The following is a 20,015-nucleotide window of genomic DNA, read 5'->3' as shown; positions in this document are numbered from 1 at the left end:
CATGGGGTCACAAAGAGCTGAACACAACTGAACAACAGAGTTTCAGTAAAAATACTAACAAGATTGACTGATTTTAAAATTTATATGAAGAACAAAAGTCTAAAAGTTGTCAAAACACCTGAGAAGATGAAAAAGTAAAGTTTGTTCTATAGCTAGTGATATTCCTTATAAAACTACAGTAATTAAGACAGGGTAATATACAATGTATTCATTCTTCCAGAAAGTCATTTGGATCATATCATCCCCTTAATTAAAACCCTTCAGATAGCTTTGTCCTGTCTTTAACATGAGGCTCAAACTGCTTCAGTGTTACTGGGCCCTGTTCACCTCACCAGTGTCTCTCACCACTCTTATCTTCAGTTACCCCACAGAAGTCCTTAAATATCACCTCCTCAAACAAACGCTCCCTTATCCTGCTGAACAAGACCACGCACGTCTTTGCCGGGGTCATTCTCTAAGTGTGGTTCTTTGTTCAGTGTGTGTTTCCCCTGCTACACACATTTCTCACACTTACATTAGCAGTACTTAGAACAGTAAATAGTACGTTCTTATATTAGGATCTGCACTTACTGAATAAATTCATCTCACAAGATCAGAAGGAAAATTTAACCCTAGTTTTAAGCACAGAAAATAGACTGGAGTTGGTGACCCTGTTCACTTACCTGTAACAGAAGTCTAGGATTGCTCACAATAGAGCTAGTAATGTTGACAATTTAGTTATGGAATAAAAAGGAAACACTGGATATTATAGAATGTGCTAGAGTCTGAGCTTCTTGGGAAGAGGGAATAATTAAAAAAAAAAAATTAGTGCTTAGCACAGACCATAGGACATGGTGAATTCCCCACATATATATTTAGGAGGGCTTAGAATGTGGTGGATTCTTCTCAATAGCTTGTTTCATGCTGGGCCCACAGTGAAGCAAGAAAATTACGATGTCTTAATTATACTTTTGATATCCAATTTCAACATTTTTAATTGAGGTAACTGTGATTACCTGAAAGAAATATCAACCTTAAAACACAACAATGACTCTCATTAATAGATTTTCTTTTTCAAGTATCATTGTTAAATAAGTGAAATGAAATACTGTTGATAAATCAGTATACATTATTGTAATTCACCACCCCCTCAACCAAGTGTCAAAAAGTTGATTAAAGGTACATTGGCAGTAAGTTCAAGAATATCCTGAAAAATGCATTTCTCAAGATATTTATGAGACATCATAAATAAAAACTTAATTAAAAAAGGCTTTAGTAACCAGGATTCCCTAATAGTTTTAAAAACAGCTCTTTGACATGATATCACTGAATGAGAAAACTTATAGAACTGTTACTGGTTTTTGTTAGAAATATATACCCTAAAACTTAACAAAGGGAGAAGGAACAAATACTACTTTTCTCTGTGAACTTTATGGGATATTTTTTATGTGACTCTGAACTCACAGTGCAAATATAATTCACTAAAAAACTTTTAAACACATTAGAATCCCTTCTGCAATTTTATTTACGTGCTTAAATCACTTCTTTGCATCACTGTATCCATGATATTTGCCTGAGACTTACTGTGTCCATGTTAGACCACATCTACTTTCTTCTATTATGCTGATTTACTGCAATCAATCTTTTCCTCCATACCACTGATTTCATTATTTGAGTGAAAAAGATGAAAAAAAAAAAAAAAAAGATCTCAAAAAAGCAGCAAATATTTAAGAGAGCTGCCCTTTAATCAAAGAGATTGAAATCCTGGTTCTACGATTCCTGAGTCACATATCTAACTCTGGTTTCTTTCTTTCCACCCCTACCTCAACATCACCCTTCATCCTTTCCTCTTCCCCTCTTGGTACCACGGAGGCAATAACAGCTCTGATCTCATAGGATGGGTATGAGAATAAATTGAGATAATACATGTAGAGTTAAACCCAACATCTGGTACATATAAGGGCTCAATGACTGCTGGCTCTTTTCATTAAATTAGACCCCGTTTCATTAAGTTGCAGCAATGATATACGTCAGCTTGGTCTTAGCAATCTCATCGTAATAAAGCACACCTGTACCTCTTCAGGGCATCCACTGTCCACCCAGTCCTGCCGATGGCGATCAAATCCACTGGAACATCTTCAGAGACAGCCATGTTGTAGATCAGAAAAGAAAGTATGGGGTACAGAGTGGAGGTAGAAATTAAAAGAGAAACACTGGTAAGTAGTTAATTTTCAAATGTGCACAATAAAAACTTTCTTCTATAGAACTCTTAGCTGGAGCAGTGGATGAGCATTTACAGAGTTCTGTGTAACCACCCATGCACACCTTAGGTAATGATGATGTTATGTTTGCACGTGACAACAGATCACTCTACTGAGGTTCACACACAATACAGAGATCCCCATACAAAGGCGAGACAGTAGCCATTTTATGGAGCTGGTTTTTCTTTTCCTCATATGTATATATTTTTTCACCATTACTACAAACAGATACAAATTTTTTTGCAGGCATTTTTTCAGGATTTCAGATCTTGTTGTTTGTTTTACTTACATTTTAAAACTTAAGATCCACAGTCACAAAAACTCTTTCCCTATGGTATAGTAAAAGGTTAGTAAGTCAGGTTTGGGATGTTCAAACCTACACATTCCAAAGAGAGAACTGGCCCTTGTCCGGGGAGATCATGTCTAAGGCTTTGGAATATCCTGCCTGATAAAAGTGTCTGTATATCTTGGGTCTCGGGCTATGCTAGATAGTTCACACCAACCACATGATTTACAGTGCATGTCTGTGTTTATTTGCTTGGAGCCCTGGGCCACGCTGCATCAGTTTGACCCTTGGGGGGCTGGAGAATAGAGATAAAGTTGGTCATGGAAAATTTCATATCTATATGATGGCCCTCAGTAAAAACTCTGGACACAAAGACTTGGATGAGTTTCCTTGAGTGGCAATACTTGGAGTGTGTTTTCACAAACAGTTGCTGGAAGAATTAAGTGTCGACTCCACTGAGGGAGAAAGACTGGAAGCTGTGCCTTGTCACTCTTGGATTCCCCATGTTCCTTCCCTTTGCTGATTTCAATCTGTGTCCTTTTGTTGTAATAAACAGCAACCTGGAGCACAACTTTTTCTCCTTTCTGTCCGTTCTTTTAGTGAATCAGTGAAGCTGAGTGTGTTCCTGTGGATTCCTGCCTACATAATTCCTATGATTAAGTCAAGTCTAAGAGGTCAGATTCAGAAGGAACTCTACTTCGTGCTCTGTGGTGACCTAAATGGGAAGGAAATCCAAAGAAGAGACGATATATGTATATGCATAGCTGATTCACTTTGCTGTACAGCAGAAACTAACAGAACATTGTAAAGAAACTGTACTCCAATAAAAGTTAAGTAAAATAATAAAAATAAAAGGTCAAATTAAGCAAGCACTGGGTTGATGAGATTTTGCTCACTCCCACTTTCTTTCTTCTTCTTTTTTAAAAGTTTTGGACTGGGCTGTGTGGATGTGGGATCTTAGCTCTCCAACCAGGGATTGAACTCACAACCCTTGCATTGGAAGCGTGGAGTCTTAACCACTGGACCACCAGGGAAGTCCTCCACTCTCTTTCTTGGTTGAAATAATTTCTGCTCTCCCTACAGAAAATCCAACTACAGTTCATTCACTTTTCAAGCCTCAGAAATTACTACCCAGAGCCCATTCAGATAAAGCTTCATCATTGGTGTGCTCACATGTTACCTTACTATTTAACATTTCTCATTTAATTTAAAATTTCATGGCCTTATGTCTTATTTGGGCTTCCCTTGTGGCTCAGCTGGTAAAGAATCTGCCTGTAATGTGGGAGACCTGGGTTCAATCCCTGGTTGGGAGATCCCCTGGAGAAGGGAAAGGCTACCCACTCCAGTATACTGGCCTGGAGAATTCCATGGACTATACAGTCTACGGGGACGCAGAGAGTCAGATACCACTTATTTACCAAACTTGATTGTGAATGCTTTAAAGTTAGGACCAGTGTTATATTTGAGCATTCCTAGTATATCTGAAACATGATTTTTTTTCCATATATTTACCTATGAAAAGTTAAGTGTCTGCTGTTACCCCGTTTGTTTATTCTATATGCTGAGCACATCATAAAAAATGCCAGGCTAGATGAGTTATAAGCTGGAATCAAGATAGGTGGGAGAAACACCTACAAACTCAGATAATGCAGATGACGCCACTCTAATGGCAGAAAGCAAAGAGGAACTAAAGAGCCTCTTGATGAGGGTGAAAGAGGAGAGTGAAAGAGCTGGCTTAAAACTAAATATTAAAAATCTAGGATCATAGCATGTGACCCATTATTTCATGGCAAAAAGAAGGGGAAAAGGTGGAAGTAGTGACAGATTTCCTTTTCTTGGGCTCTAAAATCACTGCGGACGGTGACTGCAGCCATGAAATCAGAAGATGACTGTTTCCTGGCAGGAAAGCTATGACAAACCTAGACAGTGTATTGAAAAGCAGAGATATTACTCTGCCAACAAAGGTCCATATAGTCAAGGCTATGGTCTTTCCAGGGGTCACATACTGTTGTGAGAGCTGAACCACAAAGAAGGCAGAGCACCAAAGAATTGATGCCTTCGAACTGTGGTGCGAGAGAAGACTCCTGAAAGTCCCTTGGATAGCACGGAGATCAAACAGTCAATCTTAAAGAAAATCAACCCTGAATACTCGTTGGAAGGAATGATGCTGAAGCTCCAGTGTTTTGGTTATCTGATGAGAACAGCTGACTCATTGGAAGAGTCTTTGATGCTAGGAAAGATTGAGGGCAGACGGAGAAGAAGTTGTCAGAGGATGAGATGGCTGGATGGCATTACCAATGCAATGGACGTGAACTTTGATGCAATGGACATGAACTTCGGGAGACAGTGAGGGACAGGGAGGTCTGGCATGCTGCAGTCCATGGGGTTACAGAGTCAGATACAACTGGGTGACTAAACAAGTATATCTGACACATGATTTATTTTTCAAATATTTATGAGTCTATGAAAAGCAAAGATTTACATTGATCCTGAATTTTAATATATAAACATATAAGCTTAATACATTATAAATATAAATCCATATTAATAATCTAAATAGATATTTATGTATTTTTCAAAATAAATGGAGGCTTTTTGTCTTCTATTCTTACAGGCTGTTCAATTTTAGTCTCATGTTTTCGTACACTGTTACTCCACAACTTCTTTTTTCACTTATTTTGCAATGAGTCCACATGATTTTTTCCTAAGAATCTTTGCCAGAGATCATGTACCATAGCATGAATGAGCACAATTTAATTCAAGTGGAATGTGAAAACAGCTCGACTGTCAACAGAAAAGATCATATCTATCATTCTGCTTGGACATGACCCATTAGAGCTCAGCTATTTTATACCTACCATCTGTGCTGAACAAGCTCAAGTGTGAAATAAACATCAGTGTGTGATCTAGCATCCTGAGTTCAGAATCTCCAGTTGGTCAAGGCCATCTCTGGTTACCCAAAGAGATTCTGATGTTTAGAGTCCAATTCCAGATGAATCAGATGGTTGTTGCCTCTTCTTTTCCTCCCCTTTCAAGTTTGTTTAAATATTGAAAAGTATACTGATATTCTCTTTTGCAAGATGGGAATCTATAAATTTTCTACAGAGAATATATTTTGGGAATCATCTGACAAGTAATTAAACGTGACAGATAATTTTAAAATGCAGTTTGTCTTTACTTACTCCATTCTAGATGTACTCAAAGCCAGTGGGAAATAGTAACTTTTACATTATATTGTAAAAAAGACAGTACCAAATCTTAAATTTATGAGTCAATTTTATCTTAAGTAATTGGTCCCTTAAAATATTACATTAATCCCAGGGAAAAGTATAGAAACACTGCAATTTGCCTGAGTTATTAAATACTCTCTCAATTATTGTGTGTGAAATTAGGTTCTACTGAAAATATGTAATTCAATTCAGTAATTCATTCATTTACTTATTCACAATTGATTACCTATTAGTTGATCCACAGCTTACTAACTGCCAGGGTGGGAAGGATTGACAATGGACAAACACAAATAAAATTTGGTTTGAAAAATTCATACATTTTTGTACCTTATGATGCCTTTACAAATTAACAAAACAGGACTTTGCCTTTTCATGATTTAATTTTAAAACCTAGTCATTTAAACAGCATCAAAACCCAATTACAAACAAGAAGATGTGTCTCTGTGTGTGTGTTGTACCAATCATTAAGAAAAGCTATCTTTCTATTATTTCAAAATTCTAAATAATGAGCCTGATTCTGGGAAAGATTGAAGGCAGGAGGAGAAGGGGTGACGATGATGAGATGGTTGGATGGCATCATCCATTCAATGGACATGAGTTTGAGCAAACCCCGGGAGATGGTGAAGGACAGGGAAGCCTGGTGTGCTGCAGTCCATGGGGTCTGACATGACTGAGCGAACAACAACAAATAAGTAAAAAAATCACTTGTGACAACACCTTCCTCCCTCCACTGAGCTGCTGCATTGTTTCTCTAAAGCATCACGACATTAACCACATTGTGCTCTAGCAGGCTGTTTTCCAGAGTTCTCAGAGAGGCTCTCCTGACCTGGAATCACCTGGTGTTCCTGCTGAAATACAGATTCCTGGATCTCAGTAAGAATCTCCTACAACTGAGGTCCAGCAATTTCACTGGAAACAGGCGTTCCTGGTGACTCTCACCACATTGAGGTGGGAAACCCACTGACTTCCCATATGATGTCTACACAACAGGCCTCTTTCTGCTCCACCAGCCCATCTCCTGTGCTTATTACCCCTCTCTTTTTGGAGTCTCTGCCTTTGAACATGCCATTACGTTTGTCTGGAGTACCTTCCTTATCTCTAATTAGTAAACCAAATATAATGCAAGATGTATCTCCTCCCAGAAGCACCTCCTTTTCCTCTTACCCAGAAGAGATAGCACCCTGTTTTCAATGTCCCTCAACACCAGTGCTAAGGTCTATTATTCCACTATAATTGGTTGTTTTCAAGCTTCTCATACGCATAAGACTTTGCAGGGGAACATAATTCAGATGAAAAGTTTAGGGTCAAACTGCTTGAGTTAGAAGTCTGGTTTGGCCACCAAATAGGTATGTGATCTTAGGCAAGCTATTTTTCTTATTTAAACTGGTTTCCTCATCTGTAAAATGATGGAGGTGGATTAGGTAAGAACTAAAAGTAGAGTGTTTGGTACACAGTCAATATTTAGTAAATGCCAGCTGTTTTTAACACCTAAGTAATGTCTTTGTAGTATGTACGTAACAAGGTTAAGAACTCTTGAAAATGAGTGTGTGAGATTTTCACTATAAAGACAGAAGTTAGAAAATGTATAGAAATCAATGCTGTGTACCATGGTAATATGAAATGTGTTTTATACTTAAAAGTTCTTTATTACCACATTTGGAAATTAATATTATAGAATCTTATGAGAGAAAAATCTGAATTGCTCTCAAATATAGAGCACATATTTATTCAATATTTATAAACAGAAATTATATGGTTTTGTAAATATTCCTTAAAAAATGATTTCAACAGTCTGAGTTCCTAACTACAAAAGATTTCCAATGGTTTTATTTTCAAGCTATTACCTTCTTCTCACTATTACCTAATACCAAAGCCGATTGTTGGAGAGTGACACTTTGAGTTAAATGTACTATTTTCCACTCAGCTTCAATGGGATGTTGATTTCAAAGCCCCCAGGAACTGTGTTAAGTGAACCCCATTTAATAAGGCAGCCGAGAAAGGAAACAATATTCTCCTAGTTTGCAGCATCTATTCAATCGTGAGATTAAAGAGTAAATCTCATCACATCTCTAACTGATCTGTTTGTGGAAAGGGCTTCACAAATGCAACTTATTTTGCAAAGGTAGTATGTTCAGATAGAGAACACAGAGTAAATGTTAAAATACATACATAAGGATTAAAAATGAAGTCCATATCTTTCTACACAATTGAACATGTGTCATTTCACCAGGAAGATGAAACCAGTACAAAAGAAAATTCTGGAGAAAACCTTCACAGATCCCTGAGACCCAGTTAGGAATTAGTTTGGAGATTAGGAGTCAGATTAAGAGATTAGGGGAAAAAAAAAAAAAAAACCACAGGGCACTAAATATTTTAGGCTTTGCAGACTACACAGTTTCTGTCCTAATTATTAATACTTACCTCTGTGATAATTGAAAAAGCAAGAGAGTTTCAGAAAAGCATCTATTTCTGCCTTACGACTACGCCAAAGCCTTTCACTGTGTGGATCACCACAAACTAGAAAATTCTTCAAGAGATGGGAATACCAACCATCTGACCTGCCTCTTGAAAAATCTGTATGCAGGTCAGGAAGAAACAGTTAAAACTGGACATGGAACAACAGACTGGTTCCAAATAGGAAAGGAGTATGTCAAGGCTGTCTATTGTCACCCTGCTTATTTAACTTATATGCAGAGTACATCATGAGAAACGCTGGGGTGGATGAAGCATAACCTCAGATATGAAGGTGATACCACCCTTATGGCAGAAAGTGAAGAGGAACTAAAAAGCCTCTGGGTGAAAGTGAAAGAGGAGAGTAAAAAGTTGGCTTAAAGCTCAACGTTCAGAAAACGAAGATCATGGCATCTGGTTCCATCACTTCCTGGCAAATAGATGGGGAGACAGTGCAAACAGTGAGAGACTTTATTTTTTGGGCTCCAAAATCACTGCAGATGGTGACTGCAGCCATGAAATTAAAAGACGCTTACTCCTTGGAAGAAAAGCTATGACCAACCTAGACAGCATATTAAAAGCAGTGACATTACTTTGCCAACAAAAGTCTGTCTAGTCAAGGCTATAGTTTTTCCAGTAATCATGTATGGATGTGAGAGTTGGACTATAAAGAGAGTTGAGTATTGAACAACTGATGCTTTTGAACTGTGGTGTTGGAGAAGACTCTTGAGAGTCCCTTGGACTGCAAGGAGTTTCAACCAGTCCATCCTAAAGGAAATCAGTCTTGAATATTCACGGGAAGGACTGATGCTGAAGCTGAAACTCCAATACTTTGGCCACCTGATGCAAAGAACTGATTCATTTGAAAAGACCTAATGCTGGGAAAGATTCAAGGCAGGAGGGGAAGGGGATGACAGAGGAAGAGATGGCTGGATGGCATCACCAACTCAATGGACATGAGTTTGAGTGAGCTCCGGGTGTTGGTGATGGACAGGGTGGCCTCGCGTGCTGTGGTCCGTGTTTCAATAAAACTTTATTTACAAAGCCAGGAAGTGGGTCCAATTTAGTCCACTTGCTGCACTTTCCTGATCTGTTATCTAAAAATAAAGATCTTTCAAAATTCTGAAGTCTAGAATACCTCATCAAAGTGTCTAATTATTTAAATGGTCCCTGAGGCTCAGGTATATTTACTGGCACAGTATATTAATGGGAAAATCAATTGTACCTTTGTTACGTTTTCTTGCCGTAGTCGGCAAAAGTGTGATAAATGATCCTCTGGCATTAAAGAGATGGAAAATACTTTAAAAAAAGTGTTTTAGATGAGAAACAAGTATAATGATAAACAGCTGTGACAAAAACTAACTCATATTTTGTTATGAGTATGGAGCTGTAAGATATGGGAAAATGATTTTGTTTTGAAATACTGGAAATATTTCACTGGAAAGGTAGGTCATAAAATTTAAAATGTTGAGTACAATAATCATTATTGTCAATAAAAAGTTAGTAAAAAAATCATATCTCATTTCCCATATGGGATATGTTTGTTCCTAATTGGCTTCAGGCATGAGATGGATGATTTAATTTCTAAAAGCATTTCTCCTAAAATCAAGAAACTTGAGCTTGAAGTTTTTCAGAATCTTCATACCTGAACTACTCATTACATAGAGCTCTGGGAATGATAGACGAATTTGAGTACACAGTCATCTATTGGGGAGACAACACTATAGGCAAATTATGAAATTTTACGCCATTATAATATCCAAGTATATGGAGCATGTTGCCTTCTAACAAAAGCTCTTGATATTAGTTGTAGCCCAGGATTGTAAGCCAATGCCATTAAGAATAGTTATCTGCAGAACATGGGAACTTTGCAAGTGAAGATGAGTTTCAGATGGAAAATTGGGGTGAAATCATCTGGATCTGATAAGCAGTACCTTGTCATATCAGATGTGGCATCATGCAGAGCTGCAGGCTTTATAAAATAAAGACTATTTCTTTAGTTTTCTAGAGGCTAGAGCACCCTAATATGTGTTTAGAAACATAATATCAGGGTCTTTTACCCTTCCAATTCTTATATCTCATTAAAAATATTCACATCTTATTTCTTTTTCCTTCCAAACTATTGGTTATATATATATATCCTAGAAAATATGTGATGCATAAAAAGTCAGTTATACCCTGGACAATCCAATAAACCCATTTTAGTGCAAAATAATTAGTGATAGTACAGTGCTTTCATCATGTTTTAATCAGGGAGATGGCAACTGTACCCAGATTATTAGATATCTGAGTATTTATTTTATATCTACATCAAAAAGTCTCCTAAGATACTACTTAGAAAGGGCAAGAGAATGAAGTATTCACCCATATGGAAACAGTTAAAAAGTATATGATTCAAAAGACTTGGACTTACTTGTTCACAGTAAAGTTCAATTTTTATCTTTGCTCTTCCTAACTTTTAAGTGCTTCTAGTGAATGCTGAAATATGCTGGCTCAGGGAGTTTTAAATTATGCAAGTTTGGCTGTGTATTGACTTAAATTATCCTTCATTACAGAGCATCATATAATCTCTGTATTATTCAAAAATTTAAGCCATATGTTTAGACATTATTACTATTATTTTTTTAAACCAATAGTAGCTTAAATAGTTAAATCTGGATTCCCACCAGAAGCAGTTGAAATAATTAAATCTGAATTCCTCAGTGACTTCCAGCTTTGTCCTAATTCACCTGGATGAAGTGGATGTGACTGTATTAGTAATATGAAGAATGCAATTTCAGAAATCTTCAGTCTATCAAAAACCAGATTACTCCAAGGTAGTCTTTGAAACTTTTTGAAATAAACCATACTAAGAAATAGTTAACATTGTTAAATCACTTATATATCTGGGTATGTGTTATGGTTGTATGTTTGTGTGTGCTGAAGCGACATATTTATTGTGATGTTTCTTTTTTCAAAACATCCAAATAAAGCAGAGATATTTTGTATTCTATTCTATTTCATTAACAAAAGTGCTGATTGCAACCCACTGAGTAATTGATAGCATGACCCTCCTGAATTGCAACCCTCAGTTTGAATAATTCTATCCTCATGGTTCAAAATTTTAATCATATTTATACTTTAAATAGCATTGCCTTGTTTGTAAAATAATCATTTTAATATGGTACATATACACAATGGAGTATTACTCAGCCATTAAAAAGAATACATTTGAATCAGTTCTAATGAGATGGATGAAATTGGAGCCGATTATACAGAGTGAAGTAAGCCAGAAAGAAAAACACCAATATAGTATACTAACACATATATATGGAATTTAGAAAGATGGCAATGATGACCCTGTATGCAAGACAGCAAAAGAGACACAGATGTGTAGAGCAGACTTTTGGACTCATAGGGAGAGGGAGAGGGTGGGATGATTTGGGAGAATGGCATTGAAACCTGTATACTATCATGTAAGAAACGAATCGCCAGTCTATGTCCGATGAAGGATACAGCATGCTTGAGGCTGGTGCATGGGGATGACCCAGAGAGATGTTATGGGGAGGGAGGTGGGAGGGGGGTTCATGTTTGGGAACGCATGTATACCCACGGTGGATTCATGTCAATGTATGGCAAAACCAATACAGTATTGTAAAGTAAAATAAAGTAAAAATAAAAATTAAAAAAAAAAGAATAGGAAAAAAAATAAATATCTTATAGAAAAAAAAAGAAAATTACAGAAAAGTATAGAAACAGAAATTAAAGTAAATAATATCCCAGTGCTAAGATATTGCTAGTTTTATTTCCCAACCAATCTTTATTTAACATATAATTACATATACTTATGTATTAATCAAGGACTTCCTGGGTGGCTCAGATGGTAAAGCGTCTGTCTACAATGTGGGAGACCTGGGTTTGATTCCTGGGTCGGGAAGATCTGCTGGAGAAGGAAATGGCCATCCATTCCAGTACTATTGCCTGGAAAATCCATGGACAGAGGAGCCTGGTAGGTTACAGTCCATGGGGTCGCAAAGAGTTGGACATGACTGAGCGACTTCACTTAACTTATGTATTAATCAAATTGGAATCATATCATGTGATAACTTGCTTTTTTACAATTAATATGATAATCTTGGCATTTTCCAGGTCCATAAATACCCCTTGAGAGTTAATTTTTAATGACAGCATATACTCCATTATATGGCTTTATAAACATTTTATTGTATGATATATAGGAAAGTTTTAAAAGAGTAAATTCTATGCGTTACTATGAAAGAATTTTTTTTTTCTTTTTCTCTCTTTTTTGTATCTATATGTGAAGATGGATGCTAGCTTAACCTATTTTGGTAATTATTTCACCATATATATTAATCAAACTATCATGATGAAAGCTTTAAAATTATACAGTGAAGTGTGTCAATTATCTCTCAATAAAACTGGAAATAACTATTCAGCCTATATATCAGCATATGGGCTTCCCCGGTGACTCAGTAGTAAAGAATCTGCATGCCAATACAGGAGATGAGGGTTAGATCCTTGGTTCGGGAAGATCCATTGGAGTAGATGGTAAACCCACCTCAGTATACCTGCCTGGGGATTCCCATGGACAGAGGAGCCTAGTGGCTACAATCCAGGAAGTTGCAAAGAGATAAGACTTGGCAACTAAACAACAATATTGTAAGCATGCATATGTCATTTTAACCCTTATAAAAATACATACCATTATTCTTTCTGCAACTTGAGGATTAAAAGTGACAGTTATGTTTTATTTAGCATTTCTCTATTACAGGTGAGGTGAAACTTCACACCATGTTTATCAACATTTCATCCACCTTTGAGTGTATATTCATTTATTTTCCTCATTCTATTCAATTGGGCTATTTTTTGCTTACAGTTTTTCTATAAAATAAGAGCATTAAATTTCTGTTAAATATATCATCAAAAAAGTTGAATTTTATTAAATGCATTCCTATCTATAAATATGACTAAATGATTTTCAATACTAGTGCTATAAATGGCATGAATAGATTTGTTTAAACCAAACCATGTTTGTTTTCATTAGGTAAATTCATTATTTGGCAATGTTTTAATTATTTTGGCTCTTAATGCAAGAGCTCTATGAATAATCTATAGCTAACATCGTACCTAATGATGAGATGAATGTTTTTCTCCTAAAATTAGAAATGAGATAAAATGGCCACTCTGACTACTTCTAATCAAGATTGCACTGTTCAGTTTGAAGAGGCAAAGTTAGAACCCAAGAAAGCGAAGTTTCAGCAAAATAGTCAAATCATTAACTGCCTCCTGCTTCGCATCTTCCTTCTAAGAATGCAAAGTCAAATAAGAAGTCAATGCACAGCCTGATTAAGTGGCAAAAACAAGGTAGCCATAGCAGACTTCAGAAGAAGTACCGAACCGCTGAGATTCAGAACAACCCTTGAGAGAGATATAAAGCAATATTTGTTATGATGTTGGAAAGCTGAAAAGCTAACAACTTCAACACTACAATGACTAAAATTAGCCAGAATCTGAAGTATATCTTAGGGTTAAATGTTCAGAGAAAAGTGGGTAAAGTTTTTGAGCAGGGTGGAAATCGTACACTACTGAGATGACAAAAATTGCACATATTCCTCTTTTTGAAACACTGGGATTTGTATGCATCACCAAACTAAACCAGACATTTCTGTTCACTGAGTCATATAGTCTGCTTAAGAAATGATCTACTCTAAGATTTCCAGAAGAGGGTAGCTGGTGGGGCATAGAGAAAACTGAGACTCAAACAACAACAGACTCAGCATTTTCATTTGCTTTCTACCAGCTCTTTTCCAAATCGTTTCCCTCTAATCTCTAACATCTCTAGTTTGTTTGCCTTCTGTTTGATTGCGGTCCCTTTTCTCCTTCCATCTGACCCATCTCTTCTATGGATTGAACCCAGGCTGTGCTCTGGGAAGGGTCCTTCGGTGAAGGATTTTCCTTCTCCCAGATGCAATCTGAATCAAGATTCAGTTCAGTTCATTTCAGTTGCTCAGTTGTGTCCAACTCTTTGCAACCCCATGAATTGCAGCTCTCCAGGCCTCCCTGTCCATCACCAACACCCGGAGTTCACTCAAACTCATGTGCATCGAGTTGGTGATGCCATCCAGCCATCTCATTCTCTGTCATCCCTTTCTCCTCCTGCCCTCAATCCCTTCCAGCATCAGAGTCTTTTCCAATGAGTCAACTCTTCACATGAGGTGGCCAAAGTATTGGAGTTTCAGCCTCAGCATCAGTCCTTCCAATGAACACCCAGGACCGATCTCCTTCAGAATGGACTGGTTGGATCTCCTTGCAGTCCAAGGGACTCTCAAGAGTCTTCTCCAACACCACAGTTCAGAAGCATCAATTCTTCGGAGCTCAGCTTTCTTCACAGTCCAACTCTCACATCCATACATGACCACTGGAAAAACCATAACCTTGACTAGCTGGACCTTTGTTGGCAAAGTAATGTCTCTGCTTTTGAATATGCTGGTTAGATTATATGGCGCCTATTTTTAGGACAGGAATAGTGATGCACATGTAGAGAACAGCCTTGTGGACATAGCGTGGAAAGAGAGGTGGGGTGGATTGAGAGTAGCACAGAAACATATACATACCATATGCAAAACTGATAGCTAGTGGAAGTTGCTGTATAATACAGCGAGCTCAGTGAGGTGCTCTGTGACAGCCTGGAGGGGGGCGATGGGGTTGGGGGTGGGGGAGGAGTTCAAGAGGGAGGGGACACGGGTATACTTATGGCTGATTCACACTGTTGTATAAAAAGCCAACGCAAATATTATAAAAAAGAGTTATCTTCTAGTTAAAAATAAGTTTAAAAAATTACAGCACCCAGCTTGAGAACAGGACGTGTACTATCTGATAAAAGTTACCCAATTAGAAATGAATACAAAGTCTTCAGTTTACCAAAGGCTCAGTCATGTCTGACTCTTTGAGACCCCATGGACTGTAGCACACCAGGCTTCCCTGTCCTTCACCATCTCCCAGAGCTTGCCCAAACTCATGTCCATTGAGTCGGTGATGCCATCCAACCATCCCATCCTCTGTCACCCCCTTCTCTTCCTGCCTTCAATATTTCCCAGCATCAGAGTCTTTTCCATCACATCAGGTGGCCAAAGTATTGGAGCTTCAGCTTCAGCACCAGTCCTTCCAATGAATATTCAGGGTTGATTTTCTTTAGGATTGACTGGTTTGATCTCCATGCACTCCAAGGGACACTCAAGAGTCTTCTCCAGCACTGTGGTCTGAAAGCATCTGTTCTTCAGGACTCATCAGTTCTTCAGTGCTCACCCTTCTTTGTGGTCTAACTCTCACATCCATACATGACTACTGGAAAAACCATAGCTTTGACTATATGGATGTTTGTTGGCAAAGTAATGTCTCTGCTTTTCAACACACTGTCTAGGTTTGTCATAGCTTTTCCTCCAAGGAGCAAGCATCTTTTAATTTCATGGATGTAGTCATCATCTACAGTGATTTTGGAGCCCAAGAAAATAAAATCTGTCACTGTTTCCACTTTTTCCCCTTCTATTTGCCATGAAGTGATAAGACTATACCATGATCGTCGTTTTTTGAATGTTGAATTTTAAGCCAGTTTTTTTCACTCTCCTCTTTCACTCCAAGAGGCTCTTTAGTTTCTCTTCGTTTTCTGCCATTAGCCTTTCTACTAAAGGCTATTAACATTTAAAAACAAACTTGTTATCTCAACTTCAAGTATAATATTTCTTCATTAACTGACCTTAAATATGGCTTTTGCAATTTGCCAAAATCTGACTGAAAACACATTTTAACAGTTTGGCTTTTTCATTATGAAAGATTGCAACTCCTTTAGTAACACTGCAACTCTTCAAAGAAGACATGGGCTAATCTGAGGCTGAGGTATGGTAACTGAAGGTAGACTATTACAATTACATAAGCAGGCAGTTCATTTTGTTTTTTCAAATTATAAATACATGAATAAGATGTCAGATAGCTTTTATTTTAGAAAAATGGAGACTATTTATTAATAATTATTTCTAAGAACAAAATTAATCATTTTTGCAGCTTTTAGAATATGTATATAAAGTGAGTATTCCACTTTAAAAACAATCTTCTTTTTCCACCTAACTAAATGTGCAACTTTTGGAGTCTTTAATATGGGCAGCATTCTAGCACATTCTCAAGAATCTGGGGAGCACAGCACATTGTGTCACATTAGAAAAGAGAATTCCCCTTAAACACTCAACTCCCCTTCTGAATTCAGGCACTAAGAGCAATGGAGTCTCTAAACTTAAAGTAATAACTAACCTGATTAATAATTTCAACATGCTACTGGGGCACTGACAGGAAAAAAACAACATTACCTAATATGCTATGGGTACAATGGGGAAAAGAAAAGGAAGGAAGTAGAGGTTATTGATGTCATCTGAGCATGTAGTAGTTGCCATGTGTTTAATAACTGTCAGTTATGTAATTCTCATGCAAATCTGGCAGTATTCCTTACATTTATCCCCATTTGACTCTTGCAAAAACTTGTGACTGACTTATTTAGTGGAAAGAGCACGAGCTTCAGAACTGTATACATAAAATTAGGTTCAGGTCTCGACTCTGCCATTGATTGATTACGATCCATCTCCAAGTTACTATGGAGATTATTGGGTGGGATCTATGGTGAGCTATTACTGGAGATTCAGTGTCTGTAAACTGGAGACTGTAAATATACATTCACTGGGTGAGGATAAATGGGATAATACAGATGAAGCATTCTTCTGGCCTTTGACGCAGTGAGTGCTCAATAAATATGTTATTTGATGCTTTCTTACCATCCATAGCACTTAGAACAGGTTGAACAGTACTTGTTGAAAAAAAAAAAAAAAGACATTGCAACCTAACTGAAAATCTATAAAATAACCTTCAAGTACTGATCCAGCGTCTTCAGCCATAAAAGTTAGGGATATAAAACAAAGAACAGAAGAAATCTAATCTTTCTGATGAATTCTTCAAGAATCTAAAAATTCCTTGCCAGCATTCAGCTTTGCTGTGTTGATAGAACAGAAATGAGAGTTGAATTCTCAGGGGGAAAAAAAAAAAAGAAGATTCCTCCTTGTGGCTGTTAGCTATTGAAGCAAACACCCTGCGATAAAATTTCTGGACATTTCAGGATTCTGACTTTTGACACCCTTTCTTAGAATTTCTCGACTTTTTACCAAATATTATACTTGGAGGGCACTTTCAAATTCACAGAGGTGGACAGAAAGAGCAGTGACTTTTACTTTGATGTTGGCTCAGGAAAAGGAGCATAAAGTTTTGTGTATATATGTGTGCCATACCTCTGTAAGATACTATCCATTTGCCAATAAATTTTTATTCCATGGTGCTCAAATGAATGACTCCTCGTCTTTCAGAGCTGTCCATCTTCCTTAGGAACATCAGTGATGCAGGCATCAACTCACCTCTGTTCTGCCAAGATAGCAGTTCTGGGCTTGGGTAAGGAACCAGAAATTCCTTTGAGGAGATGATTATCTCATCAAGGAAAGGTCTGTATTCTAATTTATTTATTTATTTTTTACTATGAAAAGTTTCAGAATTTTATTTGGAATGCTGAGATTTATAGAGAAACAGACAAAGATGGTACTTCTAGTTTCTCAGAGAACCCATAGGATGAACTTTTCTTTACCTTCACTTACCATTTAGGAAAGGGCTATAAGGAATAAAAGAGACATTTATCATCATCTCTCCAGGAAGGGAGGGTAACCTACCCCAGTGTTCTTGCCTGGAGAATCCCATGGACATAGGAGCCTGGTGGGCTGCCGTCTGTGGGGTCGCGAAGAGTCGGACACGACTGAAGAGCTACCATTAAACTGCCCCAGACAAATCAGTCTCTTTCTCCTCCTCCCCACACCTTCCTTAAAGCTCTGTGTGTGTGTGTGTGTGTGTGTGTGTTTGTGTGTGTGTGTGCTTAGTCACTCAGTTGTGTCTGACTCTTTGCGACCCTATGAACTGTAGCCTGCCAGGTTCATCTGTCCATGGGGATTTTCCAGGCAAGAATACCAGAGTGGGTTGCCATGTCCTCTCCCTTCCTGGAGAGATGATGATAAATGTCTCCAAGGGATCTACCCAATCCAGGGATCGAACCCAAGTCTCCAGCATCACAGGTGGTATCTTTACGGAAGTGTTTCTAATCACAGTACATTTGGGTCATGGCAAATCATCTGCAGAAAGAACCAGTGAACTAGTAAAGTTAGAATTTTTAACTAGGACAACTTGCATTCATCATGGATTTTCAAGTTCTAATTTTAACCGATTTGTATTTGAGGTTTCATTTTTCAAAAATGTTTTTCCTGCTTAAGATGAAGAATTTTGAAAACCATTTTATTAAATCATTTGTATATCCCATTAATTAATCTAGGCTTGTTATCATTATATTTTACAATGTAATTAAATCTTTTAGACAAGTACTATGAGCTTATTTAAAATATATAATATAACATTGACAAGGAACTCCAAGAAGAGAAGCAACTTTTTTTCTTTTTCTCTTTGTATATCTGCAGAAGCAACTTAAGGCATTTTAATGCCAGAAATAATGCATGAGTGAATCTTATCATGATGAGCAGAACCATGTCTTTAAAAAAATATTTGCTTTATGATTTTTGATAGTGCACTTTTATATTCTTCAAGAGGTACTACATTTGTAAGATAACTTTGCTAAGATCCTGAGTAACTGTAACTTTCAGTTGCTCAGCTGGATCTGACTCCTTGTGAATGCATTGACTATAGCCTGCCAAGCTCCTCTCTCCAAGGGATTCTCCAGGCAAGAATACTGGAGTGGGTTGCCATTTCCTTCTTCAGCAAAATTAGAACATCTCTTACATACATGTGGTCAGTCAGTCAGTTCAGTTGCTCAGTTATGTCTGACTCTTTGAGACTCCATGGACTGCAGCAAGCCAGGCCTCCCTGTCCATCACCAACTCCCGGAGTCTACTCAAACTCATGTCCATTGAGTCAGTGATGCCATCCAACCATCTCATCCTCTGTCATCCCCTTCTCCTACTGCCTTCAATCTTTCCCAGCATTAGGGTCTTCTCCAATGAGTCAGTTCTTTGCATCAGGTGGCCAAAGTATTAGAGCTTCAGCTTCACCATCAGTCTTTCCAATGAATAGTCAGGACTGACTTCCTTTAGGATGGACTGGTTGGATCTCCTTGCAGTCCAAGGGACTCTCAAGAGTCTTCTCCAACACCACAGTTCAGAAGCATCAATTCTTTGGTGCTCAGCTCTCTTTACAGTCCAACTCTCACATCCATACATGACTACTGGAAAAACCATAGATTTGACTAGATGGAGCTTCATTGGCAAATGAATGTCTCTGCTTTTTAATATGCTGTCTAGGTCAGTTAACTATTCTTCCAAGGAGAAGCATCTTTTAATTTCATGGCTGCAGCCACTTTCTGCAGTGATTTTGGAGCCGCCCAAAATAAAGTCTGTCACTGTTTCCACTGTTTCTCCATTTTTTTTACCATGAAATGATGGGACCAGATGCCATGATCTTAGTTTTCTGAATGTTGAGCTTTAAGCCAACTTTTTCACTCTCCTCTTTCACTTTCATCCAGAGGCCCTTTAGTTCTTCTTTGCTTTCTGCCATAAGGGTGGTGTTATCGGCGTATCTGAGGTTGTTGATATTTCTCCTGGCAATCTTGATTCCAGCTTGTGCTGCATCCAGTCCAGCATTTCTCATGATGCACTCTGCATATAAGTTAAATAAGCAGGGTGACAATATACAGCCCTGATGCACTCCTTTCCTCATTTGGAACCAGTC

At 37.7% G+C, this 20,015-nt stretch overlaps 1 protein-coding gene across 2 annotated transcripts in view; it reads right to left on the bottom strand.

Moving 5' to 3' along the window:
- PLXDC2 (plexin domain containing 2) overlaps window positions 1–20,015 on the bottom strand; it is a 435,854-nt gene that overhangs the window by 54,914 nt on the left and 360,925 nt on the right. The window contains exon 10 of one of the 2 annotated variants that reach the window (XM_005687914.3): window positions 2,055–2,115. In XM_005687914.3, the coding sequence (XP_005687971.1) occupies window positions 2,055–2,115 (61 nt within the window). Of the gene's footprint in view, window positions 1–2,048; window positions 2,116–20,015 lie in introns of both variants that reach the window. The other variant, XM_005687913.3, reaches the window with a different exon arrangement.

Source organism: Capra hircus, chromosome 13, assembly GCF_001704415.2.
Source record: "Capra hircus breed San Clemente chromosome 13, ASM170441v1, whole genome shotgun sequence".
NCBI classification, from domain to species: domain Eukaryota; kingdom Metazoa; phylum Chordata; class Mammalia; order Artiodactyla; family Bovidae; genus Capra; species Capra hircus.
Note: the sequence above shows the minus strand (reverse complement) of the source record. Positions and strands in the feature narration are given on the sequence as shown.